Source organism: Wyeomyia smithii, chromosome 2 (genome assembly GCF_029784165.1).
Source record: "Wyeomyia smithii strain HCP4-BCI-WySm-NY-G18 chromosome 2, ASM2978416v1, whole genome shotgun sequence".
Taxonomy (NCBI): Eukaryota; Metazoa; Arthropoda; class Insecta; order Diptera; family Culicidae; genus Wyeomyia; species Wyeomyia smithii.
The window spans coordinates 199,903,948-199,931,660 of record NC_073695.1 but is presented as its reverse complement, the minus strand read 5'-3'; the positions used below and the strand labels follow the sequence as shown (position 1 = coordinate 199,931,660).

Genomic DNA, 27,713 nt, shown 5'->3' with positions numbered 1-27,713 from the left:
CATTTTTTTTTGTGGTCCAGATTTAGAAGAATTTATTTATACGCGTATTTTAGAAAACTGTGTATGGGTGAAGAAATTATTCAGGCTGGTTAATTGATGTACGAATTTTAGGTAGTTCATGTTCATGAAATTTTGTTCGTATAGAAAAATGGTTTAAGAACAAGTCGTAAAATAAGCACATTTTTTACGAAAAAAAAGTTGTTCGTAAATTTGAATACAACAAGTCTAAAAATGGTTAGCCCTTTTCTGACAAGCATTTTGATGACTACGCAAAATGAACAAAAAACAATTAAAAATATTAATGGGTCGTCGATTTCGGCTAAATATTTTTTCCAGTCGTAATTCGTGTCGATTAAAAACTGAATTTTGTATCAATTAGCTTTCACACAAATCAATCATGAAGCCTCAATCGTCTACCGTTCATCAAGTTTTTGAATTTCGAGTCATTGGAAAAAATTTGCCATTGAGCAATTGCTTTTTTTCTCCCGAAATAATTCGTTTTTTATATTTGCTTTATGTCTGCTCTGACCAAACCATTTTGCCGTAACAAAAAAATTTATGCTCCATTTTCTGGGTTATCCCCATACTTTTTAGGCACATGACTACCGAATCAACCGCTAAAAACTGTCATAAAATAACTTATTAGCGTTAAAGAAAGCGAGAAAAAAATATTGGGGATAATGAATTTAAAATAAATATTCATTTTTCTAAATAAAATACTCTTTAAATAGCAAAACTTGCCTAATTGTTCTAAAGTCTTTATTACTTTCAAAGGTATTTCCAGATAGAATTAAATTATCTGATAATATCAGGATTGTTCAGCCTCTAGGAAACTTGATGTTACTGGTAGTATTAAAAATACATACTCGGATTTGACACGCAGTCTGACCTGAACTTAAGTATTAAAACGTGAGGAGAATGGAGTGTGGCGCAGGCGAATGAACCACAAGTTGTACCAACATGCGAATATTATCAAGATGATCAAATACAATAGGCTACAGTGAGTTGGCCACGTGGCACGAATGTCGGAAATCCGAACAGCGAAGCTAACAGCCACACAGAGTTCGGCGACTCCGTTGTTCCCGTACTTATTAATAAGTAGCATGGAGAGGACACCCGATTGGCGGGTGGTAGGGGCAATTGGAGTAGACTAGTTCAAGGCCGAAAGACGTGGAACGTGCATTCGGCTGTGGGTCTTTAACGACCTGTCGCCAATAAATAAAGTAAAGTATGCTAGTAGTAGTACACTAGTGCTAGTACGAAACCAGCATGACTGAGCAGATTGGGCGGCAAAAGGAGAAGAAAACGTTATATTTCAGTTCCAATTCTTATCAATTCTACCGCACTTGCTTCAATTACACGGTGCAGTGCTATGATTGACCGATTTAATGAATGGATTATCGTATCAGCAAACACGCGACTCGAGAATCTACCCCAGTTTCATGTTGCCAGCCAGCTGATCTATTCACGCCTTTCGTAAAAATTTTCCACGGTCGTGCAAGCATACACTGATAAGCACCGGGTTTTTAATTTATTGAACCGCGAGAAAGACAATTGAATTGACGCGGAACGTGGAAGTGGGAGATGAATTGGATTTTTTGTCGCATAGTTACAGTGTAACTATAGCTTATCAAAAAAAAAATTATAAGTTGTGTATTGTTTTGATTAGATTGTTCGCTGCTAATCAGGCATTCACAGTACAGATTTGAACTGTGTGGTTTGGTCGAGTACTCGTCTTACCCCTATTTTCTTTTCGTTTTCGCATAAGCGTTTGCCTCTATGCGGCTCAATTTTTTTTTGATTTTTTTAAACAATGCTCTAGCCAACGAGCGCGAGTACATGACCTTTACAACTACGCACTTTTGCGTACTATCTAGAGGCGATACTAAGAGATAAGATTTAATGACCAAGCAACGGACATATTTTGTAGCGCTCGTTGAACATCAGAAGTGAACTAAAAATAAACTTTATTAAACAAATTTCAGCCAAATCTGCAAAACATTGTAAAGCTCAGTATTAAAATGCCGGATTTGTAAACGTTAATCAAAACAACTCTCTTGTACAGTGGTTCTATACATTTAGTGTCGAACTATTCCGGGTTCCGCAAGATTACAAAGGTTATCAGAGGCAGCGACTCGCTATTAATAAGCGCATCATTTCAACGCAGGGAGTCGCGAAATAATGTATGTAATGTAGAATACTTGGTCATCCACAGATACTTGACACATTAACCCATTCCCTGCGGAGAGAAATTAATTTCTAATCTCCCATTTTTCGTTAGAGATTATGAACATTAACGATAGAGTTTTGGGATACAGCAATTGTTGAATGGTTTTCAAATGATCTTCTATTTGTGTCTTCAAATTCTAGTTTAACAACGCAAAAGATTGATGTTTTACGTGAAGGTTCAAGCTTTAATCAACTATTGTTGATCTTTCGATTGGTGCAAATTTTGAATTGATTTACTACTTTTTTTGGAATAGAGTCATTCCATGCTACTTTGCAAATCGATCCTGATCGACCATTTCCGATCTTTTCATACCTGTTCTATTCTGATATTTTTTTTTACAGTGTATATATTTTTTTCTAGAACCGCAATTTTATTACCTACAGCTTTGCTGAAGACACCATTTCAATAAAACAAGGCTTTTTTCTGATATAGAAATTTGTATCCATTAGTCACCATTTAAGATATGCCCTTTTAAAACAGCAGTCGCGAGTCTACATAAAGAACTGATACCATGAAATGACCTCTTTTTCAGAAAGGAACAACTGTGAAAAGTTTTATCGGAATCGGGAATGACATGCTAAAAAATATTTTTTTACCTATTTTCCATGAAATGTATCAATAGTAGAAAGCAAACTGAATGTAAATTAATAATTATTTAATAATTTTATTTATCAACATTTTTATATGCACTTCACTTTATGGGGCACTGCTTATGGGATGAAATAGATAGAGATACTCTAAATAGATCATCGAAATCACGAGCTTGCTCTATTATCAGGCCATGTTATGATCTAAGTTAAATGTTCGGTTCGAGCTATTTAAATTTTAGTGTTTGAATTTGGTACAGTTATTACAAATTACATGTTTTTATAAAATAAAAAAACAAAACAACAAATTACATTTTACAGTACCTTAATTATAGTACCTTTTAGATTGAAGATCCTTTCGGTTTTGGCACAATTATCGAAATTCGAACTAAATGAATGTCTTATGAAATGCGAGAAAAATTTGAATCAATATCGTGGGTTTGAAACCCAACATTTAGTGCAAGTTATAGTAAAATAACTCAGGAAAGGCGTATTCCAATTTATTCTGTTCAAGTCATTTTACAGAACGTTAATTTAATTAGTGGTTTTAAATCTGATAAGAATTACTTCGAACCGCATAATCATCTACTTAAACAGCCAACATCAATCAACTTTTTCACGATCCAACCAAAAAAACTTGTCACCGTTTTGCGTCGCCGATTTGGCGTATGTGCGTCCAAATCGTGCAAAACTGCGTCGGCAGACAGGAGAGAGAGAGAGGGTGACAAAAAACCTGATCTAAAATTACGAAGCAGCATATGCAAAACGAATGTATAGAAAAGGGGCTCGTCCGATATACGTATCTCGTGCGCCAATGAGACGCTGTCTGTATCTGGTGGAACTTTCCATCAATTAGGAAATGGTTGGGGAGCGTAATTTTTGACATTACGTTGTATTGTTTTTTAAAGACAAATTCTCGATGAAAAAAGTCATTTGACATTATTCAGTATTACACCGATCAAAATTATTACTGTCGAAAATTGGTTGCCACAAACATCCAAAAAAAAGGATTGGTCCTTACAATAAATGTAATCATTTTTCTATAACAGCTCAAGTTAATTCATTTCACGCAGAACATCTATTGCTTTGTTAAAGCTACTCGGATACTAAGAACAACCGAAAATCACTCACCATTCTGACTGATGCCGCCGGCCGGCGAACGCTGCTGTGCCACAGTCCGGGTGTGCTTCGAGCGTGTCAGACTACCGGCAGCTCGCGGAGCTTGCAGCAGTTTGTTCAACTGCTTTAGTAACTGCATCTTGTCCATGTTCTTATTTTTTGACAATTTTAGTAGTAACTATCACAATAGTTGAAATTCAAGTCAAAGTCAAAGTTTTTTGCAAAGGCACTGAAAAGCTCAATATTTTTTGTTCTCACACTACACGTCCCAACACGATCAGTTCTGCGCACTAACTGAAACCCGACCTCGACTGAGTGGTCAGTTTTATAACCCAGCACGGTATTTTTTCTCTCCCCGAGTTCGAGTACAAGGCAAGTAAAAGCAGGCAAGGAAGGTCGGTAGAAGGCGTATTTACTGAGCAACAGATTCTGATCAAGGGTGGCGCGCGAAAAATTGGAAATTATCATAATCGATTACAAGTTTGTTGCTCTTGGCAATAGAAAAATGCTAAGTTATCCGTAACATAAAAGTTCAGTATTACATTGACCTTCATGGCATTATCTTAAGCTGTGAGCTTTATCAAAAATTGCAACAAAATTTGGTTTTCCTTTCTGCCAGTAACCCTCCTTACAATCGCAAGTGGAAATTTTCGGAATGTTTCTATTTATGGAACCATCCGTATTGTTCGCACGATCTTTTGTTATCCTTTATGGCTGGGTGAAAGCCTACGTGTCTGTGAAATTTGTAAAGTTTACTTGCTAAATTGAAACTCGATTATCAACGTTCAACTCCTTGCACCCAAAAAATAATACAAAACCGCAAAATACCTTTTGCAAAAAGCTGCATGCATGATAATTTTAAACTTCTACGCAGCATCGAAATTTTCAATGTTAGCATAACTCTGGTTTTTGCGATGTTTAATGAATCACTCAACACACACTAATCAGCGATAGTTTAGAGAATCATAGTTGCTTATCGCTCCAAAACGGGAGGTGTGGTACTTACCCTGGCAACTGTGATAAGCACAGGTAAGATTAGGCTCGAAACAGTATAGTAAGCCAGGTCATATTTTATCGTAACTTTGGCGACACAAATCACAGGTAGGCAAGCGTTTTCGACGCTGATAAGCGGGGCCACCTGCGGCGACATTTATCTGCTGTTGTTGCTGGCGGTAAGTACGCACTCATGTCACGTTCTTGTCGATATACGGGAATCCTAGTGTAAATATAAGATAAATAGATTCAATTAAAATTAATGCGCTTTAAGCTTACCTTCCTTTTATTGGTGATGCGATCAACGTTTAGTCATAGAAAGTTTACTGACAATCAGATTTAATCTAGCGTATCTTTGATTGGCGCCTATTAGGTATTGTTGAAGCTGTTGGTTGGTGTTTCTTAACAAGATAATAAAATCTGCCTTCTGCGCATGGTCAATTGTTGTGGAGCACGTAATACAAATATCTGGGTATTGAAAATTGATCGCAGAACGTCTCACTCGAAGATACCAAGTCTCAACAAATGATCAACTCAGTGTTCCAAAAGGCACGAGTATTGTGTTTAACTGTTAACTGGTTACACAGTATATGAAGGGCTTTTTAACGACCACTGTAAGTCCTTCTTTCTCACATCTTTTTACTTGAAACATTCCCACATTATTCAATTGATGGATTACTCTAAAACCATAGGGGAACAACGGGCAACACGGACAGGGCGGGCAAGATGAACCGTTGCTCATTCCTATATATAACCCTTGAAATTAACACAAATCATTTATGCCAGTTACATACCAATAGGATTCTGGGAGTTTCGAGATATTATGTAGATTGAAACAATAGTTAGTTATTTGAGAAATAATCAAAATAAGCTCACCCTCAACAGCAAAGCAATGTGATGTAGTTTTTCCGGTGCCAAATTTAAGCTTCTGCTGCGGTAAAACATCAGAAAAATATAGTTTTCAATGACATTGGAATAATTAAGCAGATTTGAAACATGTGGGTTAAGATAGTTTAGTGAAAATACTATTTTTTTGGAAATCACATCGATCCAAAAATTTTTTGCCTCTTGGGCAGGACGGTCAGTTGTTGTGTGGGCAAAATAAGCAGTCTGAGAAAACGACGATAGCACCATTTATTATTATTTTTTCAGCATTCTTAGCATGCGAGATGAGACCTGAAGTCATTGACTCTCATTTGAAACAAAAATCATCATTAGAAACGTTTTTGAAATTTGTAAATATACTACATGTAAATGATGTGAATGATTCCTTCTGCGCAGCGGAAGGTAAGCTTTAAACACGTGCTTTTTTGCACAGCGCGTCGTCCCGTATAGAAAAGAAATTTGCTATAGTCGTTCATAGGTCCGTCGTACCAGCACAGCCGGTCCGATTCATATGCACGTTGTGAAATAGTGGTTTCTCGAGACTGTTTTTATTTTAGTGAAAACTAATATAAAATCACTCTTGAAAGGAGAGGTTTGCATCATTTAATAAAAAGCACTAGTCAATGTCGAATATTATGAATATCGTTGGTTGAAATGTTGTGTTCTGAGCAGAATAATGAATGATTTCCTTAGGGTGACCGTCTTGCCCGTTGTTCCCCTACCATCACATCAGTTCCTGCGTTGAGAAAGCCTTATTTAGGCATTATCCATTATAACTTATTCGCTGAACTGAATCGTAGGCTACGTAATTATAGCTTAATATAGTTGTAATAACGAACTAATTTCAATTTTTGTCTTATGAGTACATTCAAGTTTAGTAAAGCGAGCAATGTATGTAATTTTACGAGGATGTGAATTACACTGGGCTACAGCGATTTAGAACTTCTGAAGTGACCTAGTGTAGGTTGTAGGTCTTGTTGAGTGTAACATTCGCTCATACTAGAAATTTTCCAAACACCCCCAAAATTGGATGTTATGGTCAAAATACCGTTTTTTGGACCTCACCGCATATGTTTTTTAACTCGGTCATTTCTCTACTGATTTTTAATGTTTCGGCAGTTTTGGAAAGAGGAAAGATAGAGCTTTCAAAAAATATAGGTACGTACTAATTTCACCAAAACATGTTGAGTTATTTGAGTTTAAATTTAATTGTTTGCTTTTTCATGTAATTTTTTACTTACTTTGAAATTTGCCGCTTATTTTTCTAGGAAAAGTACTACAAATACACTTTAAAAGTATATTCAATAACGAATTGAACAGAATTTTTAACATCTATTGCAGCTAAATATTGAAGAAAAATGGAAGAACTACTTAGTGTATAAATTGTACTTTACCTAGAAAAATAAGGGCAAATTTCAAGTTAAGTTAAAAAGTTGCGTGAAAAAGTATAAACAATGAAATTTAAAATCAAATAACTCAACATGTTTTGGTGAAATTAGTATAACGTATGAGGAAAAAAATCCGAACAAACTTTCAATTCCAAGTTAAAATCTTGCGCAACTTATTTTTCTATACTTATTTGTTTATTCAAGTAATGTAACTCGTTTACAAACCTCATAGGAAAAACTCAGCTCCACATCGCGTTGATTTCCTGATCCTCTGGGGTACTTGCTTTATAGCTTCCTGAATTCCGGATGTTTCAATTGTTTTGAGCTCCATCTTGATTTTTCTATCAAACAATCGACGTTTTTTGCTCTGTAGCCTTTATGGTAGACCATTCGCTTCAAATTTGCTTAGAAAGTTTCAATAGACTGCAGCTGTGGCACATTTTGAGGATTGTTTCCTTTCGGAATAAACCCGATATTGCCTTGCCGCAAATTCGCTCAAGTTGCATTAGCATAGTTTGACAATGCAAGGTCTGGCCAAAACACTACTTTGTAATTTTTATGGTTCTTATATTTAAAGTTTTAAACCTATTTCATGCAGATACTTGTTCACCGTTTTAGAATCAATCGAATATTTATTGCCCAGCTCACGATATGATTACGCCGACCGACCAGTCGTTTCCGCCCTTAATTTCGCTCGAACTTTGCACTCTTGCAAAGTGCGCTTTCGTTTGGAACTAGATTTTTATTTGAAGGTATTTTCATTCTCGGAGAGTTTGTCAATATTGTATATAACTGTTTTTATCCATATCCAAGATCTTTAGAATAGTGGAACACTTCACTTTTAGATTTTTCTTCATTTCGCTCACAAAAATTGCAAATCAGTTTACGACGATCTTCTTCCGACCACGCCTTTTTCCCAACTAATCGTCACTTGACAGAATAGACTAGTCGTGTTACCAGTTATATAAAAGTGGATCTTCATTTTCTGGAAAAGGATTTTCGATTTGCGCAGCACTTCAAAATCGTAGACCATTTCAAAAGTTGTTCGGATTTTTTTCCTCACACGTTACACCTGTACAAATTTTAAAAGCTCTATCTTTCATCTTTCCAAAACTGCTGAATTATTGAAAATCGGTAGATAAATGACCGAGTTAAAAAAATTGAATGCGCTGAAGTCCAAAAAACTGTATTTTGACCATAACTTCAAATTTTGGGGGTGTTTGGAAAAATTCTCGAATGTTATACTCAACAAGATCTAAAACCTACACTTGGTCACTTCAGAAGTTCTTGCACTTTTTTCATTTGTAGCACAGTGTAATGAATGAGACCAGAAGGCGTGACTTAGACTTAGAAAAAAAGTAGGAGGTTGTATCCAAGACACGACCACATAAATGACGTAGAACTACGTACACTATTAACAAATGCATTGAGTGTTTCATTACCCTAGTAACACAACTGGTTTTATCAAAGTTTTATAGCGCTTTTTTGGCTGTATTGAGCGCTATAAAACTTTGGTAAAACCAATATTTTTACTCGGGTAATGAGTTATAATGTCTATTAATGAAGGGTTGTGAATTTTGTGAACCGGATTCAGCAGTTAGCAGAACGTGCCGAGTTAGAAAACCATACACAGAAATCATACCATATCATAGACACACGCACATCATACCATATCATACAGACACATACACTGCCGTTCCAATCATAGTAGTCCCATGTTCTACACAAACCTTATGCACGCTGGGACAACTATGCTTGGAAAAGCAGTACACATCATACCATATCATACAGACACACACACACACACACGCACACATCATACCATATCATACAGACACACACACACACACACACACACACACACACACGCACACATCATATCATATACACACACATCATACCATATCATACACACATCACACCATATCATACACACATCACACCATATCATACACACATCATACCATATCATACACTCACAGCAAGCAAGCGACCAATCAGAGGACGTTATTTTTATTTCAACAAGGCTTGACAATTTTCAATAGTGCAATAGTTCGTAGATTCAAAAAACATTTTTCTGCATTTGGGCAGATGCGTGTATAATTTTCCAATCGATTACTGCAAGAATGAAGAAAATCGGTTGAAAACCAACTGACCTATAAGCGTTTGAAAAGGGACAAATTTCGTCCCAGTTTTTCAGTTTGCATCCCTGTGTGGTATGCTAAAGTAAAACTTAGTTCTACGTCAAAATTTCCTCATCCAGACGGTTCCGATCTCGCAATCTCCGATGTCTCTGCAATAATATTTTTGCCAATAAATCGAGTGATCGAGGCGTGCTAGTAACGAAACACAAAAGTAGAGGGTGATACGATATTATTCTTTTTTCTTTTTGTATGCTCGAAGGGCATTTAGCAGATGGGCCACTGCGACAGGAATGTTTGACTTTTGTGGCTGGACCCGAATGCTTTACACAGATTACAAGATGCTCGAACGCATTGATGGAATTAAGCTAATTAGTTGTGAGCCTGTGCCCCAATTCGGAACTACATGGTTGATGAAACCAGTGACCGTTTTTGGATTAGTACTCCCATGTACTTAGTTCGCCTTGAATGGCGGATGCGAAAGTACCCAGAAATGGTTCAGGTCTAATGATTTGCTGGGCAGATCCTGTCGGTTGGTTAATTTCCTTCGATTCCGTAGTGACCGGGTACCCAAAGTAGTATAACTTTGCAGGGACGGGAAAGTTTCCTAAGTGTTGCAGTGCACTCATAGGCTAGTCTGGAAACACATGTGGGAGATTTTTATGCCAGTAGTGTAGCCTGACTGTCTAAAGGGATTACGATTTTGGCATGTCTGTAGTTGTGTTTTAGACATATAGTAGCACAGATGTATATTGCGTATCGCTCTGCTTGAAAGGCGGTTGACCACTTACCCAAAGAGATAGCGGTTTTTAAACCGTGGTCCGAGGACCCCTCATCCAGTCTGGGATCCGATTTTCTAGCCATCCATGTAGAGAGGGATAGTGTCCGATGGAGTATCGACCCTACATCGCTGCACATTGAGCGATCTGTCACCCTGTATGGAACGTCCACGTTTGGTTTCACATTCATCCAGTCCGAGACTGTTGTTACTAAAGGTACTAAAGCTTGAACTCCTTCAGGATACTTAGGTGGCCCGATGGGTTACCTCCGAGCATCGTTGTTGTTCTTCGAAGCCTTAGTACGCTAAGCTCTGCCTCTTTCTTTACATGGAGATGTAGAGGCAGCAAACTGAGTATGGCTACCATGGTTGCAGTCGGCGTTGTGCGCAAGGTATTGGTAACTGAAAGACAGGCCAGTCGTTGAATTTTGGTAAGTTGAGACAGTAACGTAACTGTGAACTGTGTGTGCGTGTTTGCTCAAAATTGTAAATGTGGACGGGGGTCAGGTTAATTAGTGTTACGTAACTGTACGGGAGGGGGGGGGGTGTCATATCGAACGTTACTTATTATTACGAATTTCCCAATGCAGCTGTGATCTTCCTGCTTCAAAGTATTGCTTGGATCCAGCTCATTGTAGTACTGTCGACTCCTTTATTTTGTAGAGCCCTCTAAATTGATGCAAATACGTGTTATCGAAAGCTCCCTCGACATCTTCATGTTTCAGTGACTTTCCGACCTTCGTCACAAGGCAATGGGGAGCGGTTTCAGTAGATTTACACTGTTGATAACCATATTGATGCTTATGCAAGGGTAAATCCTCCAGAAACTCGCTGCGGATGTCGTTATCCGTAATTTTCTCCATTATTTTGAGAAGAGAAGACGTCAGACTTATAGGTCTGTAAGCTTTGGGCAATGTTTTGATTTTTTTACTCGGCTTTGGTATAAAAAGCATCTTGACATTCGGCCAGCTGACCGGGATATGTCCCAGAGTAAAGCTGGCTCGAAACAGGCTAAAGGTTCGGACATAATGACCCTATCCGGTTTTTTGCAAGAAGATTGGTAGAATTCCATCCGGTCCTGGTGACTTTATAGGCTTAAAAGGGCTTAATGCCCAGTTGATAGAAGCCTCCGTGAACAGTCGACGAGCAAGCACTACGGAGTCACGTGACATCATGCAGGGGTTGCGACTGGTCAGATGTTCAGATGTTCTATTCATTGCAACGTGCAAGTGGTAGCCTTGCCTTACGTTGTTATTCAGCAGGAAGCTCTCCCAGCTGGTCTCGAGGTAGGATGCTGGCCAGTCGTCATAGGTTCGAGTCTCGGCTCGGGAGAGATTGTTAGTGTCAGTAGGATCGTAGCGTTCACTCCGCAATTGCGTTGTACAGTAAACAGTTAGCTGGTCGAGTTTTGATCGGAGTATAGCACCAAGGCACAGACAAACCGAAGTGCCTCTTCGCAGAAAAATCTTGAAAAATCTTAGTCCTTATTCGAAATGTTACACTCATGCGGCACCATGTGAGCTTATTGCCTACTAACTTATTCTCATAAAACGGTATCGGTGCTTGCTTAAATCAACCCCAGCGGCATTACTGACGGTTTTTGTCTTTGATAATGAATGTACACACTTGCTTTTAGCGACATTATTGCCCACTAAGCAAAATTCCCAAATAATCGTTATTGTTCTGGTCGATGAAATCGTCATCGAGTGGCACGTTTATTTGTCTGTGACCAAGCTTTCGCTTTGCTCTGTGCGCTCTCAGGTTAGTAGACTGTTAGTCCAGCTCCACCATCATTTCGACGGTTTGACATACCGTGCACAAACGGAGAAGCCGTTGTTCTGGTTCCGGAGTAGACGGAGAATTCTCTCATTGGTGGTGTATCTCAGGGCTTTTGGTGTGGAGTACACGAAGGTGTGCTCCCTCCCTACTATTTTCCCGAACAATTTTCAACTGGTTAGGGATAAGTAGGGATCGATGTGATAGACATGCTTGTGGCCCCCAGCATCTCCCTATGAGTTAGCCCTGACGCTTGTCGCGGTGCAAAGGGCTCCGCACATGACAATTTATCGGGATTTTAGCTGCTCGGGCCCTTAGCGCTTGTGTTGAACGACGTTGTCTCAGCCGACCGTTGTGGCTTGGTTGCAACTTGAATTGAGCTGTCAGTCAAGACGACTGGTTGACGAGCTAAGCTGGCGGCTCCCTCGCGTGAGTGGCCTTGGCTAGGCTGTATCTTCAAACGCCGATATTGCGATTGGGAAAGCCGTGTGATAGTAGCACAAGATGACTCTGGTTTCTCTTTGTCATTCGGCCGGATCGGTAAGACAGTCCGTCGGGCTCTCCTTTATCCTATTACTATTCTCACTACGGTATGGCGGATGGGTGTGGCCAGCAATGATGGCTGTCAGGCCTACTTCAGCTTAGATTGGCTCATATGATACTCCCAAAGACTGTTCCTCAAGTCATCAGTCAGCAATCTACGAAATATACCGTGCTTATGCTACGCTACGCTACGCTGCAGGACAACGATCTACGATCCTACAAACACAATGGATACGTTTGCGTTGCGTTGACGTTAATTTGACAGAAAATGTATGGGCTAACTGTCAAATGGCCGCATACGTAGCCGCAACGTATCCATTGTGTTTAGGCCTTAACAGAGTCTCCCAAGCCGAGACTTGAACATACGACGACAGGCTTGATAGGCCAGCATCGTACCACAAGACCGGTTGAAAGGGTTATACTCGCTGAAAATACGCTTTCGACAATGTCGTGACCAAATACGGCACTCATCTTGAGCAAAACTTTCTCATATTAAAATCACAATTTAATTTAAGAAACACATGAAGTGATCCAAAGGCCAAAAATTGCTGTACTGAAAATTCTTGTGGTTGTGGGGATCGCCTGATGAGACGTAGACACTATTGGAAATCAGGAACATCCAACTGCACACCCAAGATGAAAGAACAATCGAAAAGATGGATTGAATGGGGACAACCATCTCCGAAGAAGACGTAGACAGTTTTATCCAGTAGGTTTACAGCATTTATTTTTTGTCCACAAGGTGGAGGACTGCACCTCCGGGCACGATGCGAGGAGCTTCTGCAACACGATCAATGAAATCAGTAACTGAAACGGGTAAGCTCCCGTCATGTGCACCGGCAGGGAGGAGAACCCGGAGAACCTAATCAAATTACCAATAAATCAGAGGTGGTCAGGCGTTGAAAACAACATGCTATTTAACGGCGAGGAAGACAGAAGCTTTGAAAGGAGCAGGATGGCTATTGAGAATGATGGACAAGGTGTGTATCCATCATCCATAAACGAGATCAAGAAAGTAGTTAAAGAGCTAAGTCAGCTGGGAAGGACGGCATTTCCGGCGAGTTTTTCAAAGTCGGAAGGAAACAGCTGTATCATGCCATTCATAGGATCATGCTGAAAGTATATTCTGATGAGGAATTGTCCTTGGACTGGTTTTAGGGTCTCATACGCATGATCTACAAAAATGGACTGTAGTAATTATCGGGCATGACTCTACTTAATAGAGGAGAAAGCAGGGTAAACCTAAATTTGTAATCATAAAGTTCAAGTCTAACCCAAAATACCAGGACTAATCTAATTAAAAAACTTGAGTTGAACTTCAAGTTTAAACAAATCTAACTTAGGAAAGATGGGGTCAATCAGTGCACACAGGGAAAAAATGGACCCAAATTCCCACTAATTAGAAGCCGCTGGGCTGGCAACCTGAAATATAGCAGTGTGCAGTGTCTTAATAAACTGGTAAAACAAAGAACTGATATAATACAAGACTCGAAACAAAACACGAGGAAAGCGTGTGAGAGAAACCTGAAGCGAGCCTGAAGTGGACAGATCAGCAATGCAGAAGAATACTTGCAAGAAAAATCACGAGGGGAGCGGTGAGTTACTCGTCCGAGAAATTTTGGTATTACAGATGGCGAGTCGGCTGGATTTTGGACGAGTTGCTCGTCTGTCGCCAGCCAAGTTTTACTCGCGTTCCCTAATACAACATTTCGCTCGCCTCGTCAGTAACTGTTGACGAGGCGAGTTGCTCGCCTCGTCTTCTGTAAAAGGGGCCATGGACGTGACCCTCACCAAAGAGCTATCAGCAAACGAAAACAAAATTCCCTACAGGAAACTCAGAGAGACCCTTGAATCCTATTCTCAAGGGATCCTATTACAGTAAATGAACAATCGGCGAATCTTTATTTCAGAGGTAAATCCAGACCAAAGATGTGCTGGAAGCCAGTTCAAATTTAATTACAAGTAAAATTTTTACTGTATATTACGACTTGGAAAGTCCTCTAGAAAACTGTTTAATAAAGCAAAAATAATTAACAATTGAGTCTAAGAAATCCCTGAAAATGTACAACAAAAAAAAAACAGAATACCTCGAAAAAACAATTGAAAGCAAATCTGTGAACGAACTGACAACACTTTCCCTGGCACTTTCAGTAGAGATTTTCTTAAAACACTTAGTACCTATGCACCTCCTAGGAGAATATTGCTAACCTTTCTTGGGCATGAAAAGACGTACAATAAAGCTTCGGAATGCTTAGAATTACTGACTTAACAACGATCGTTTCTTATGCGTTATAATTTTAGCACTATCAGATGTTAACAATCGTAGTTTTATGTTATCGATCCGAACACAAGCAACCATTTACATTAAAAGATTGAAGTTGAGGAACACTAGAGTAAATCGAATTTGTAAACTCTAAATATCCTGTTTTTTTGCTTGTTATTCACAAGCAAAAACCTATTTTACGTTTTTTAAGGAATAACTAATATTGCATTGTTTTTTAATGTGACTCCATAGTTTTTTTCGTCACGAGCGTTTTTTTATTCAAAGAGATGTATATATGTATGTGTTGTTATAATCACAATAGTTTGGTATGCACTTTGCTGAACATGAGTAAACTTTACTAGCTTTTGATCTCTATAAAGCCATGCTTCCGGGGGCGCTGTTTAGACGGACTAGTTCTCAAGTTGGTCAGTACCATGGAATTCGCAGATTATGGAACCTGAGCGCACCAGTTAAATTAATTTGCTTTTTTATTTCACGTCATAAATTTTCACAGAAAAACTCACTTTAGAAGATGATTAAGCATTTCTCAGGTGTTTACGTTCAAGGATAGGTATCTTTCTGAGAGCGAAGGTGTCCACTCCTAGAACAGAGGGGTACAGTGGTTTTGCACTGTCCAGAGTTAGATTGATGAGGTACCAAGCATTGCCGCTATCTATGCATAAAAACACAGGAACTGAACGAACTGATGGTGAGTAGAGTCGTTGACTCTATGATTGGCTTTGAATGCTTAAATAAAATACAGATATGAGTAGAGATAACTCCACCAAGAAGTTTTTTGCGCCCCACAATCGTCCTGCGTTGTTGATGGCGATACCGAGGATGGCGGTGCTGCTGTTGTTGTTGTGATTGCGGCGGCACCTGGCACTGGAGAAGTCTCTAGTGACACTACTTGCTGGTTTAGAACCTGGTTGCTAGTGTACGCTTTGGTGTGAGGCTGCGCAGTATCGGTTCTGTTTTTGTTGCTAAGTGCCATACCGATTGCGACCGGGTTAGTGTTCACATTAGCTTGAATATTAAATAAATTTGTTGTAGATTAATTTTACCAATACTTTAACTTAGCGTGTTAGTAGCAGGAAGATAAGCATGAAATCAATGTAATTTATGGTTACTTTTCTTCTACAAACAAACGGATGTTTTTTTTGCTGAATTTAAAAAATATAGAAGTTTTGTTTGACAGACAACATAATGGAATTACAGTGGAATCCCTCTATTACGACAGTTTATATAGCGACAAATCTCTCTATAGCGACATTATCAATGATCCCCTCTGCTTCGTATTCATAAAAGTTCTTCGTTTTATTGCGACAATTCTCTATAACGACGGTCCCTTGCGATGTCGCTATAAAGCGATTCAACTGTATTTATTTTTGGTTCAACTATATCAGTAAAAATGTTATCTTTGTGAATTTTTATGTTTATTTTTAAATTTACTGAATGGATAGTTTACAATACAACAATTTAACAGTTATTGAAAAACTTTTTTCGTCGGTGTGACTGTGGCATCGTAAAACTGTGGTACCAAAAAAAAAATAGCCCAAGAGAGTAAAAATTAAAAATATAATATCATTTCTGAAAACAACGTTTGATAATGTCTGATGTGGAGCAAGATTTAAATTCATACTTCAAAGACTATATGCGAAAAAAAATATTTTTCAAGAGTTGGAATAAATTTAACAACTCAAGTGAGGTTGGCATAATGCGGTTTACAAGTAAAACTAAAGAGACCAGAAAAAATTAGTTCAATAAGAATTGCAAAACATGGAGCAAATAGCAGTTATAGTTTACGCAATAGCGTTTGAAACAGTGTTGTCAAAATCATAACTTTAAAATAATCACCTTTATCACGCTTTTTGTCCCACGCAGGACCGAATACACTACTTGATTCTAAATATAATGTACCGCCAAAATTTTAATTTCTTTTCAACCGCTAAGCCCGACAACCGATTCGGTGCAGGTAGAATGGTTAGTCAGTACAGTGAGTCAGTCAATCCACACGAAACAATGCGACGGCGGACGTAGCGGCCATCCGGAAGCACATGAGTAAGCATGGATGTGTAAGCGTGATATCAAAGGAAAACAGAAAATAAACAAATGAGTTTACAGGAATAAACATATGTTATCACTGCCGTGATTGGCGAATGCTGCATCGCATTGGTTCTTAATGTACATCCTACCTTCTTGTAACGTAGTGCTGGTATCGTTTTTGTTCTGTGCGTCTAGATAATCCTCGCTGCTGAAACCGGGTAGCCAATCGGGAGGATATTCAAAACCGGGATCACGATGTTTGTCCCAGAACTCAACCTAATAAAAGAAAAATATTTAATTTCTTTGAATTTTAACCACTCTAGAAACTCACTATTCTTGTTTCATTCTGCTTTTTGGCTGCCGCATAGTTAATTGTTGCTTTGTGCAATTGATGCAAGAAATCTGGCATTTGCTTTTTCGCTACCCAGGTCGTAATGTACCTTGGGATTGACAAACCAGGATTATCGAAATAAGTCAGAATAAACGAAACACCCGGCTTCGTAAAACTAATCGTCGGTTTGATGACCATGAAGCTCCAATACTCGTCAACACGCTGGTTGTTTGGTTTCAGAGGACACTTCGGATGTTGAACGCTCTTATTAACAATCACGATTACTTTCTTGGACCGTTCCACGAAAAATCTCCGATTGTACACGTAGTCACGATTGGCGAATAATTTCTGGAAAAAGTTAAAGTCCTACAGTTCTGATGACCAATACCTTTTTTACTTACAGGCCACAACATTTCCCAATAGATTATGTGACTGTTCGAGCCCTTGGCTGTGTCTTCGTCTACAATTTCCAAGCTGACTGCTGTATTATCCCATTTTTTCCTATACTCAACATCAGTTTGAACGTGTAGAAAGTCTTCTGCCGTAATGTCTGGATACTCCACATAAACTGTAAAGCAACAATGAGTATAGTCAGATTCATTTACTGTGATAAGCACACTTACCTTTATATGCAAACAAACCGGGTTTCACCTCCCGGCGCCAAGTGATCATACTCTTCTGTTCGATGTATGGTTCCCAGACAGTAAATTCGTTTTTCTCCTTCGACATCAAACCAGTAACATTTTTAGGACAGCAACAATAACGGATTCCCTCAACCCGGCAATCAATTTCTTTCCGTCGCTGACAACGTGGACAATAGATCGTTTCCTTCTGCAGCCGATCAAGGAAATTGAAATCTTCAAAGTAGTCCTCAATGTCTTCATATTCGATCCGTTCCCGATCCCAGTCAAAGGCCAACAACGTTGCTGATGAGAGCAAAAAACCTTTTGCATGGCGCTGAACCTACAAAATAATACAAATAAGTCCGCCACACTGCAAGTGCTAAAAATATCCAATATTGATAACAAGCTCAGCCACAACCACAACACTGCTGCACACGGTAGACAAAACCGATTACATAAATTTCACCCCCGCCGTCAACGGCTACCTACCTGTCCGCGGAAACGGCGCAGCAATTCCCGTAAGGCTCGTTCTTCCCATATTTTGGCGTACAAAGCGAAGATCTGTTGGCTTCTCCGCAACTTCTGAGCGAACACGAACTCACACTGGGTGGCCCACAGTCGCAGAATGTTGGGCGATTGATCTTTCACATTTTTTCGTAAATATCGATTGATTTTACCCACTATCAGCGATTTACTGAACAGCTTCATTCTTTTTATTCCTACCTTGGATGGAAAATACCCACGAATGTGAAATCAATGATAAAGTGCAGCTACAACCAGCAGAACGAAACGCATACTCCACGCCGTTGATTCAATGCAATTTAACACAATTAAAATTCCACTATCAGCACAAACAGCAGAGCCCACTTTACTGGCGAATTGTTCGTTTTTGTCCGCGAGCAAAATAGAAAGAACAGTGCTGAAAAAGGTTGTGATGCAACCGCTACTAGCGATTCTATTCGCTCTTCACATTGCACAAAACAGGATTGCATCGTTGGACAGTTCTGTTTTGTGTTTTTTGTATGCGTGTTGCTAAAAACAGCACTTGGGTATTTTGGTTTGAGACATCTGCGGTATTTCCCAGTGGTTGATTAAAAGTGGTTGATAACCTAACCAGCTTTTTACGCACCATATCAGAAAAAAAAACCTTAAAAGTTGCTGTACTTGTACATAGTTATACCATAATATAAGTGCGTTTTTCATTGTAAATACATCAATTTTACATTAAATATCATTGTCCAGAACAATAAAAAACATTGATTTGTCATTTTTACCATGAAAAAGGGGTGTTGTTATGTATCTTAACAGCATTTTTTCAGGCATTTTTCCCATACATTTAGAAGTCACTGACAATGTTTTTCATGGTAAAAATATTGTCGGTGGTAGGTGCAACAACGAAAAACGTTGTTGAAACATGGTAATGACAAAAATCGTTTACAAGCTTACAGTAAAAATACCATGTTTTTTATGGTTACAATACAAAACATTTTCCGTTTACTGTTCTTACCGCAAAATACATCGTAATTTTTTTTTTCGGGTAATAACGCGGTGCTATAATGCGTGTTCGCAATTCGCGAACCTCTCTGCTTACGACAGTTTCATGATTTCCGGAATTTTGGCAACACTAATATTGCCAGATTTATTGTTTTCCTTGCGTAATACATGAAAAATCAAACTGACGTAAGTAGAGTTGTCAAAGCGGTAGGTAACGTATTGCGAATTTTCTCTTATAGCGTCCGCCAATATAGCGCGTAAAAAGCTGGATAATCGTGATTTTTTTTAAGGAAGAAGGAATTATTTTCAAAATTATTTATACCCCATCCCGCATAATCAATAACCATAAAACGTGCCTAACAGCTAGTTCGGAATATAGTCCCGACTGTATGGGGTATCGTTAAACCATATGGACTATCATCCGTTTATGGTTATTGATTAAGCGGGATGCCATGTTATGCAGCTTTTTACGCGTCATAATGCAAAGTTCGTAATAAATTACCCACCCTTTTGACAACTCTGCTTACGTCAGTTTGAAGTCTTCATATGTTTTATCAAAAGAAAAATATATCTGGCAACATTTGTGTTGCCAATTTCACAGAAATCGCAAATCTGACGTCAGCAGAGAGGTTCGCATATTACGAACACGCATTATAGCGACCGCCATTATGGTGCGTAAAAAGCTGGATAGGTGTATCTTTAATTTGAACTTTGATAGCGGTGTTTTCACCAATGAATAATTGATGGGTTCATTCGAGCCGTTGATATTCCTACACTGAGTTACAGTCAATGACAATGTGTGACGTCCCCCTGCGCTCCCTTCCTCGTCACCTACATCAACATCACACTAGCTGACACATTTTGGAACTCGGAAGAATGCACATCGCATTCTTGCGAAAAGAACAATCTTCAGCTGTGCATAAAAGCATGCAAGTAGGTCAGAACTTGCATACATTTGAAGCCAACGCATTGATGGCTATTTTAATCACGAGTTTCTTTGAAACACATTGATTTCAAGTCGTGAAATAAACGTGTTCAATAGAAAACCGTAACCAAGCGCAATTTAGAATATCAATTCATGAACGTAGCCGAGACCTTCCAAGTTCTCGATACTGTGGTTTCTGTACCACATCACAAGTACAAACATTTAGTGATTTGATTAGAAGATACGGATTCAATTTTAGCAAGTGGGATGGACACCATACTATGGAGCAGAATAAAAGAATAAACCGCACCGTTAACGTTAACTTGATAACTTCCGTGCAGTCTGGCGTTTATTCAGCACGTATTGCAAAACATTGAAGACGTAAGAAAGAAATTTATTCAGTAGCATATTCAAGACATCAACCTTATATTTTGCTTTTTCAACAACGACCTTAAAGTCGGGGTAAGTAATGGGTGGAAGTCTCCGCCATTCTCCATGCAGCATATGAGCATAGAAGCTGTCTGAGGTCATAAACGTCTACCCATATTCAAAATACGGGAGAAAAATATTATTTTGCTACTCGATGGCCTAAATAATCGCATATGAGTCTCTTCCTTATTTTTCATTGTAATTTTCACGAAAAAGGCAATTCTTTAATTAGGAAGTTATGATTAAGGTCTATCTATAACCCACCCCAAACAGGTGAAATAACCAAAACAAAACAAAAAAATATCTTCAAGCGCTGTTTTCTCAACTCGATGGTTTCCCAGATGGGACTGATCATGTCCTGCAAGTATTTAATTCACCCTTGGGCCCACTGTACTGCAAACTTAGGCGAAGGCCTGTGTGGCCTATGCTGTATTTAAGAGCCGACGCCGTTGTACTCGATCCATGGCTGCTCGTTGCCACCATTGTAACTGCGTAGGTTGCTGGGATCTCCTTCCACTTGGTCGATCCACCGTGCACGTTGCGCACCACGACGCCGTGTTCCTATTGAGTCGTTATGTAGAACCATTTTGACTCGGCTTTCGACTTGTCCAACCCTCCGTAGCCTTCCGAGTTTAGCCGTATGGACTACAGAGTGCGCCAAATTTATTGCAACAAGAAACCATCTTTTTGGCAAGTTGAAAGAAAATTTTTGAAATAAAAATAATTTATAGAGTAAAAACATTTAGAAACACAATAACTCATTCAATGTGTCCACCTTTGAGACTGGATGACGGACCGAATGTCATTTTGAGGAATTTTCTTCCAGCAAATTGAGCCAAGACTTCTTCAAGTCGTCCAAAATTGTATGTTTTCGTGGGCAGGCCTTTGCCTCTAACATTCCCAAAATCGAGAAGTCCATCTGGCGATTTTGGAGGCCACTCACCCTTGGTGATGACAGAGGGAAAGTTGGACTTGCACCAGTCTTGAACGGTCTTTTTTGTGTGAGCCGGGGCACCGTCTCGTATGAAGGCGAGGGGTAAGACAGTGAGTAAATTTGAGGTTCTCCGAGTTTTTCTGAAAAAATCTGAAAAATAAAGAGCAAATCTGAGTAACTCTCGTATCTCTGAATAACCATCCTTAAACATTTTTCCCACCGCAAATATAGACATGAATGTTGCTCGGTCCCACCGTTCATATATATTTCTTGCTCTCAAGGTAATCAAAGATGTGAATCAGCTTAGAATTTCGGAGTAATATTGAGTAAATTAGTGTTACTCCCAAGCATAAGAGTAATAGAGATGGTCGGGTTTGGCTTTTTTCAAACCCGTACCCGACCCGAACCTGAGAATTTTTTTTTCGATCAAACCCGAACCCGACCCGAACCCGAAAATTTTATTTTTGTAAAACCCGAACCCGAACCGAACCTGAAACTGTGAAACCCGAACCCGAGATTTTTTTTGGGGGGTCGATTTTTTGTACCAATTTGAGGTTGCCCTAAAGCTTTGAGCCTCGAATGGTATTGAAATATTAGTGATATTTTTGAAATTAAACATCATTATCTTAAAAAATTCTTATTTGTTATAGTCGAGTTCCGGGTTTTCAGACCTAAACCCGACATTTTCAAACCCGAACCCGACCCTAATCCGAAATTTTTTTTTCACCCAAACCCGAACTCGACCCTAACCCGAAATTTTTTTTTCACCCAAACCCGAACCCGACCCGTACCCGATACCTTCAAAAATTTTCAAACCCGAACACGACGGGTACGGGTCGGGTTTGAAAACCCGAAACCCGACCATCTCTAAAGAGTAACTCAGATAAAAGTTTTTCTGAGAAATCGTGAAAAATAAAGAGCAAATCTGAGTATCTCTCGTGTCTCTGAATATCTATTCTTGAACCTTTTTCTCACCGCGAATATAAATATGAATGTTATTCGGTCTCACCGCTTATATATTTTTCTTGTTCTCAAGGTAATCGAAGATGTGAATCATCTGGATATTTCGGAGTAATATTGAGTAAATTAGAGTTACTCCCAAGCATAAGAGTAACTTAGATAAAAGCTGTCTCGCCCCTCGCATGAAGGTCTATTTCTGATCGTTTTTCGTTTTCTGAGCCCAACAAATATCGACCCGCAAACCGAATTTGCATATTTTTTGCAATAATTATAGCGCACCCTGTACAGTAGATTCCCTCAGCAACTGATGCAACTCGTGGTTCATTCGTCGTCCCCATGTCCAGTATTCTATCTGCACCTGACGGTAGATAGTACGCAGTCCTCTCCGTTCGAAAACCCCAAGGGTACATTGCAAGGTTAATGTTTCGTGGCCATTGAGGACTCCCGGTTAAATGAGTGTTTTGCCCTCTGCTAGTGTAAGCTCAAGTGCACAAACTCATCTACCACCTCGATTTCGCCATCGTCAATTAGAATTCGTGGCGGGAGGCTAACAAAGTTTTCCCTCGAGCCTATAATTCTCATGTGTTTGGTTTTCTATGTGTTTATGACTCCGACCTGATTGGCTTCTAATACCTTAAGTCTGCGTTTCTGTCAACGACTAAAAGTTGCGCTTTATAATGTCATAGAATCCAAGTAACTGGCCGGACTTCCTGGAGATTGTACCACTCGTGTCTATCCCCGCCATCCCTGCTTTTCTAATAACACCTTCCCTAATGAAGCGGACATAAAAGCCCATAACCCTACAGCATTCATTTCAAACTTGGAAAGGACTCGAGAGCGTCCCCAAAACTCGCACTGTACACATAATTCTATTCATTGTCGCTCTGATCAATCACGTATTTTTGTCCGGGAGCTCGTGTTCGTGCATAATTTGCCATAGCTGTTCTTGTTCGATTGTATCATACGCTGCACTGAAGTCGATGAATAGGTGCGTGGCTACGTTGTACTCACAGCATTTCTGGAGTACTACTACGTAGTGCAAAGATTTGGTCCGTAGGGGCGCGGGCTGCCATAAATCCCGCGGGGTTTTTATTTTTGTGTTACGTAGGTAATTAATAAATGTCGCCTTATATAAAACCAGGGATGGGAATCGGAAGCGAAGGTATCGATATTTGGTATCGCGATATATTGAAACGATCCGATATCAAGTAACAAATATATCGCAATGAAAGTATCGATATTTCAATATTATCGCAATATCGAAACGGGTGAAGTGCAGAACGAGAAAACGAACGAAACCGAGAATCAGGCAGTTTTGCTTGTGAGAGAGTTGCATCGGTTTGTTTATAAGCATAATCAATTTTCCAAATTTTCAAATGGATCATATATTTTCAACGGTGTTAGATAAAACAGTAAATTCATTTAAAATGGAATCAATCAAACGTAAATTCCTTGAATTTTAGGGAGTTGATGGAAATCAACTAGATTGGTGAAGGTCATGATTCACATAAAAACACGAACGCAGCAGTTAAAAAATATGCTGCTTGTTGTTTCGAATACCAACACCAACCTTCCGGCGCAACAGTCTCCAGAGATTATCCACGATGAAAGGATCGTAGCTGTGACTCACTCCAAAGATTTAACGATATATAAATGAAAAATTTGCAGAAAGAAAACCCTAGGGACAATCATTCATATTTTAATAATATTCATTTTCTCGACGATTTTCCGATTGTCGATTCTAGTGATAAGTATCACGGGTAGTCAGGGAAAATCCACACTACTGTGTACGCTGCTAGAGAAAACTGTATATTAGAGAAAAAAAGCACTCATCGTTGAGGCAACTATCAACAACAAAACGAAAGAGAGATTATCGTGGTTTTGCAAATATTGGATGTATTATTTGTATTTCATTGTTTCTATGGCCACTAAAAGCCCCGGTAGGATCTGTTCTGGAAGGAATATTTCGGGGGCATATCACCATAACACCCAAAACCATAAAGATGACCAGTGAAAGTAATTTTATGAACTTTGAACCAATGACTGTTAAAATTCTGTTCGAATATTCATAAAATTGTTTAGTTTCGGAACATATCGCGAAAAACCGGTTTCCCGAAAGTAATTTTTTTTCCTAGCACCGTTGGCACTGATTTCTAAGTAAAGAAGTCGCTGAATCGTGCTAAAACTATCCTCGTCGGGCATGTAATAAGTAGAAAAAATTGAAAAAAAAAACATTTTCACAAAAAAAAATAATTTGCGTTGTAAACTTTTCAGTTCATCGATAGCGAATTTACGTGTGCATGCTTCAAAGCCACGCTTTGAGAAAGATAAAAAATTCGCGCTGTTTTGTTTGCTGGTCGTCGCACAAATTTCACGAATTCGCGTTGACGGTGTTGAGAGCGTTCAAGGGTTTTGCACCTGCGATTTTTGCGGAAACCTCACATGCAATTGTCATAATGTGCGTAATAACAAAAGAATATTTCCTTTCTTCTTTCCCATGCTTTAACATGCAAATATCAGCAACACCGCCGACGCGAATTTTCTTCCGATATTTTTCGAGTATCAAATGAAAATATATCGATATCCGATAATATTGCTTGCTGAAGCATCGATACCAATTACTCGATATATCGAAGGAAAAGTATCGATACCCGCGGCATCGATAAAGTATCGCACATCCCTAAAAACCAAAAGCATCTGCTGGAAGATGAGCACCGCTGGACTTTTCTCTCCACTGTCGCGCTCTGCTGGGATTTGACAGATATTTTTCAGACAAAGTCTACACAGTTTATTCGGCACCGCCGGTGCGCTTCTGATCTTTCGGATAAATAACAAAAAATAGAAGTTTCCATGACCGATTCTAAAATTAGATTTTAAAATAGTGATAACAAGGACAAACGAAAATATATTGTTGCAATTTCACCAATATTTTATTTACATTCAAATGGATAAGTCAACCGAAGGCGAAAAAAGCCCAGTGGCAAGCGGGAAAAGTGCAAAAAACGGTAATGACAAAGAGCCCAGTAAGGAGAAGCCTAAAACGGATACGCAGCAGCAGCAACAGCAACAACAGAAGCCTGCGGTTAAACGTAAGCGAAAGAAGCGTGCCAAGGATGCAAACGCTCCCGCTTATCCGTTGACGGGATATGTGCGCTACATGAACGAACGCCGTGATTCTATTCGGCTAAAACATCCAACGTTAACGCCCGTTGAAATAACTAAGCTGATGGCGGAAGAATGGGGCGCTCTTTCCGATGATGTAAAGAAACCTTTCCTAGAAGCTGCTGAAGCTGACCGGGTGCGGTATCATCGAGAAGTGTCCGAGTACAAATTACAGTCCAATAACAGTGAGCCAACAACAAGCAAAAAAGTCAAAACCAACGGAGGTGAAGATTTAGATGTGGCCTATCTCAATGGGAAGGAGGAAAAGCGCGAAATTCGTGTCGGAGACTATGAGATACCGATTTTTACCGATGACTTCTTGGAACACAATAAGTTGATTGATTCAGAGCTGAGAATCTTGCGTAAATCAAATATCGACTATGAACAGCAGAACTCGGTTTTGGAGAAGCATGTTGAAAACATGGACAACGGTATCCAAAAATTAGAAAATGAGACCAAAGGCCTGAAAAATCGCAATGCAATGCTTCAGAATCATTTGCAAAAGCTTCGTTCCGTACTGGCGACCGCTCTGGCTGGGCTGCCAATTGGAGAGGAGAAAAAGGGTGCCACAATAGAGAACATCGACAAGTACATGTCCGATCTGCACCAAATGGCGAAATCTAGCACTCATGGACATACGTTGAATAAAGCTAAGGACATAATTCGAAAGTTGGATCTGCAGAGCTTAGCCACCTAAAACGGGTCCCATGTATGTTTGGCTTATTTTTAATCTGATAACTATAAATTTTTTTGTCGAATGCCTAATTTTAGTAAACTGTAAGAATTTTAAAACCACAACCGACCTAATTTCTTCGAAACGTCCAATTTTTTGTTTAAAAACGCTGTTGCTTCTGAAAACGAGTATTGTTTAAATGAACACTCATGTAATTGGTCAATTCAGTAACGGATTAGTATCGCAAATCTCATTGATCATTTCATTGATGGTTCACAATCTGCCCTGACGTAACGGTACTTGTTTAATACATTGTGCAGTTTTGCACTGGTTTAAGAATCCTTTTTTTTCAAAATAGTTTTGTTTTTAGATTTCTTAAATTAAACCTCTTTAAGCTTTATAAAACAGTCTTAGAGTATTTAATATCAGGTTCATAATCATCGGTTATTGGGCAGAAAATATACCGGCCAAAGTGTTCTTAAAGATCATGGCAACGAAACATTAGTTTTTATGGTACCTATATATTGAATCAAAACATGAAATATTCAGTGACGAGGAAAATCGTTCTTACTTATATTTAACTATAAGCACAAGTAGAAATCTCGGTCTCCTGCGTAAATTGGTTCTCCCGAGTAATAGACTACCTGAAAATGTCAGCAATTCCCAAGCCTCTTTATGTAGTAGAATAAAAATGCATTAACCATTTTGTTAGTTAGCACTGTTGCATAATATATTTTTCACAGTCGGATCTTAACTCCATAATGGTAAGATTAAACTTATAACTTTTCACTTAACTAGTTCATTTCTTCGATGGCTTTAGCGAAAAGTACAGGATAAGCAATCCGATGCCGGCGTAGGTGGCTTTTGCAACCTGAAATAGCAGAAGATTATAGTACGTACCACTGAATTCATTTTTATTTTTTACATACATTAGCCCTTCCTCTCATGGTTTCACTGTTGAAGATCTTGGAAAGTCCCTTCAGCTTGGCCTCATCAACACTATCACCAGCCATTCTGTAGAGCAAATGTTTATATTGTTAGTAACAAATTATTATTAATCATTTAATATGTTAAAACTTACTTGTTTAGCTAGATGATTTACTTTCTTAGCAGAAACTAAAATAAATCTCTGATCCTATTGAAGCAGGTAGAATGACAGGCTAGGTTAGGTTATGTAACCACAGCATAGCTCATAAAGGAGCTGTCAAAATGTGAAAGTATTGCAAGCGCCATCGTGCGACTAGCTTTCGATTTTCGAAATTCTCATTGGAGATAAGAAAAACTAAGGTATTCGCGTTGACGGTGTTGCTGATATTTGTTTGGTTTTTGCATGCGAAAAAGAAGGAAGGAAATATTTTTGCTTTTGTCATCACACACATTTTGACAATTACATATGAGTGTTCACGTAGGTGCGAACAGCCTTCAAAATCTCT

The 27,713-nt window shown here is 39.0% G+C and overlaps 4 protein-coding genes across 6 annotated transcripts in view; 1 reads left to right on the top strand and 3 right to left on the bottom strand.

Moving 5' to 3' along the window:
- LOC129722488 (ornithine aminotransferase, mitochondrial) overlaps positions 1 to 4,250 on the bottom strand; it is a 35,070-nt gene extending 30,820 nt beyond the window's left edge. The window contains exon 1 of the mRNA XM_055675938.1: positions 3,949 to 4,250. Coding sequence (XP_055531913.1) covers positions 3,949 to 4,084 — 136 coding nt within the window. The 5' untranslated portion in view covers positions 4,085 to 4,250. The remainder of the gene's footprint in view (positions 1 to 3,948) is intronic.
- Positions 4,251 to 14,717: 10,467 nt separating this feature from the next.
- On the bottom strand, positions 14,718 to 18,701 carry LOC129724550 (stAR-related lipid transfer protein 7, mitochondrial). Of its 3 annotated transcripts, none has more exons than XR_008727931.1 (7): positions 18,193 to 18,701; positions 17,704 to 18,043; positions 17,482 to 17,648; positions 17,081 to 17,428; positions 16,899 to 17,025; positions 15,228 to 15,729; positions 14,718 to 15,160 (listed from the first exon to the last, which is right to left on the bottom strand). XR_008727931.1 is itself a non-coding variant. In XM_055679538.1 (7 exons), the coding sequence occupies exons 1-6, from the start codon at positions 18,409 to 18,411 to the stop codon at positions 16,599 to 16,601; spliced, it is 1,254 nt and encodes a 417-aa protein (XP_055535513.1). In that variant the 5' UTR covers positions 18,412 to 18,701; the 3' UTR covers positions 15,591 to 15,729; positions 16,561 to 16,598. The 3 variants fall into 3 exon arrangements, 2 of the variants coding, with proteins under 2 accessions (XP_055535512.1, XP_055535513.1); XM_055679538.1 differs by lacking the exon at positions 14,718 to 15,160 and adding an exon at positions 16,561 to 16,651 and having other exon boundaries at positions 15,591 to 15,729; XM_055679537.1 differs by having other exon boundaries at positions 14,718 to 15,729.
- Positions 18,702 to 25,204: 6,503 nt separating this feature from the next.
- LOC129722754 (high mobility group protein 20A) lies at positions 25,205 to 26,399 on the top strand. The gene has a single exon (XM_055676464.1). The coding sequence runs from the start codon at positions 25,390 to 25,392 to the stop codon at positions 26,302 to 26,304; it is 915 nt and encodes a 304-aa protein (XP_055532439.1). The 5' UTR covers positions 25,205 to 25,389; the 3' UTR covers positions 26,305 to 26,399.
- Positions 26,400 to 26,983: 584 nt separating this feature from the next.
- On the bottom strand, positions 26,984 to 27,498 carry LOC129724089 (ATP synthase membrane subunit K, mitochondrial). Its single transcript, XM_055678710.1, has 3 exons — positions 27,362 to 27,498; positions 27,210 to 27,294; positions 26,984 to 27,151 (listed from the first exon to the last, which is right to left on the bottom strand). Exons 2-3 carry the CDS (start codon positions 27,291 to 27,293, stop codon positions 27,080 to 27,082), a joined length of 156 nt encoding a protein of 51 aa, XP_055534685.1. The 5' UTR covers position 27,294; positions 27,362 to 27,498; the 3' UTR covers positions 26,984 to 27,079.
- Positions 27,499 to 27,713: the final 215 nt, after the last annotated feature.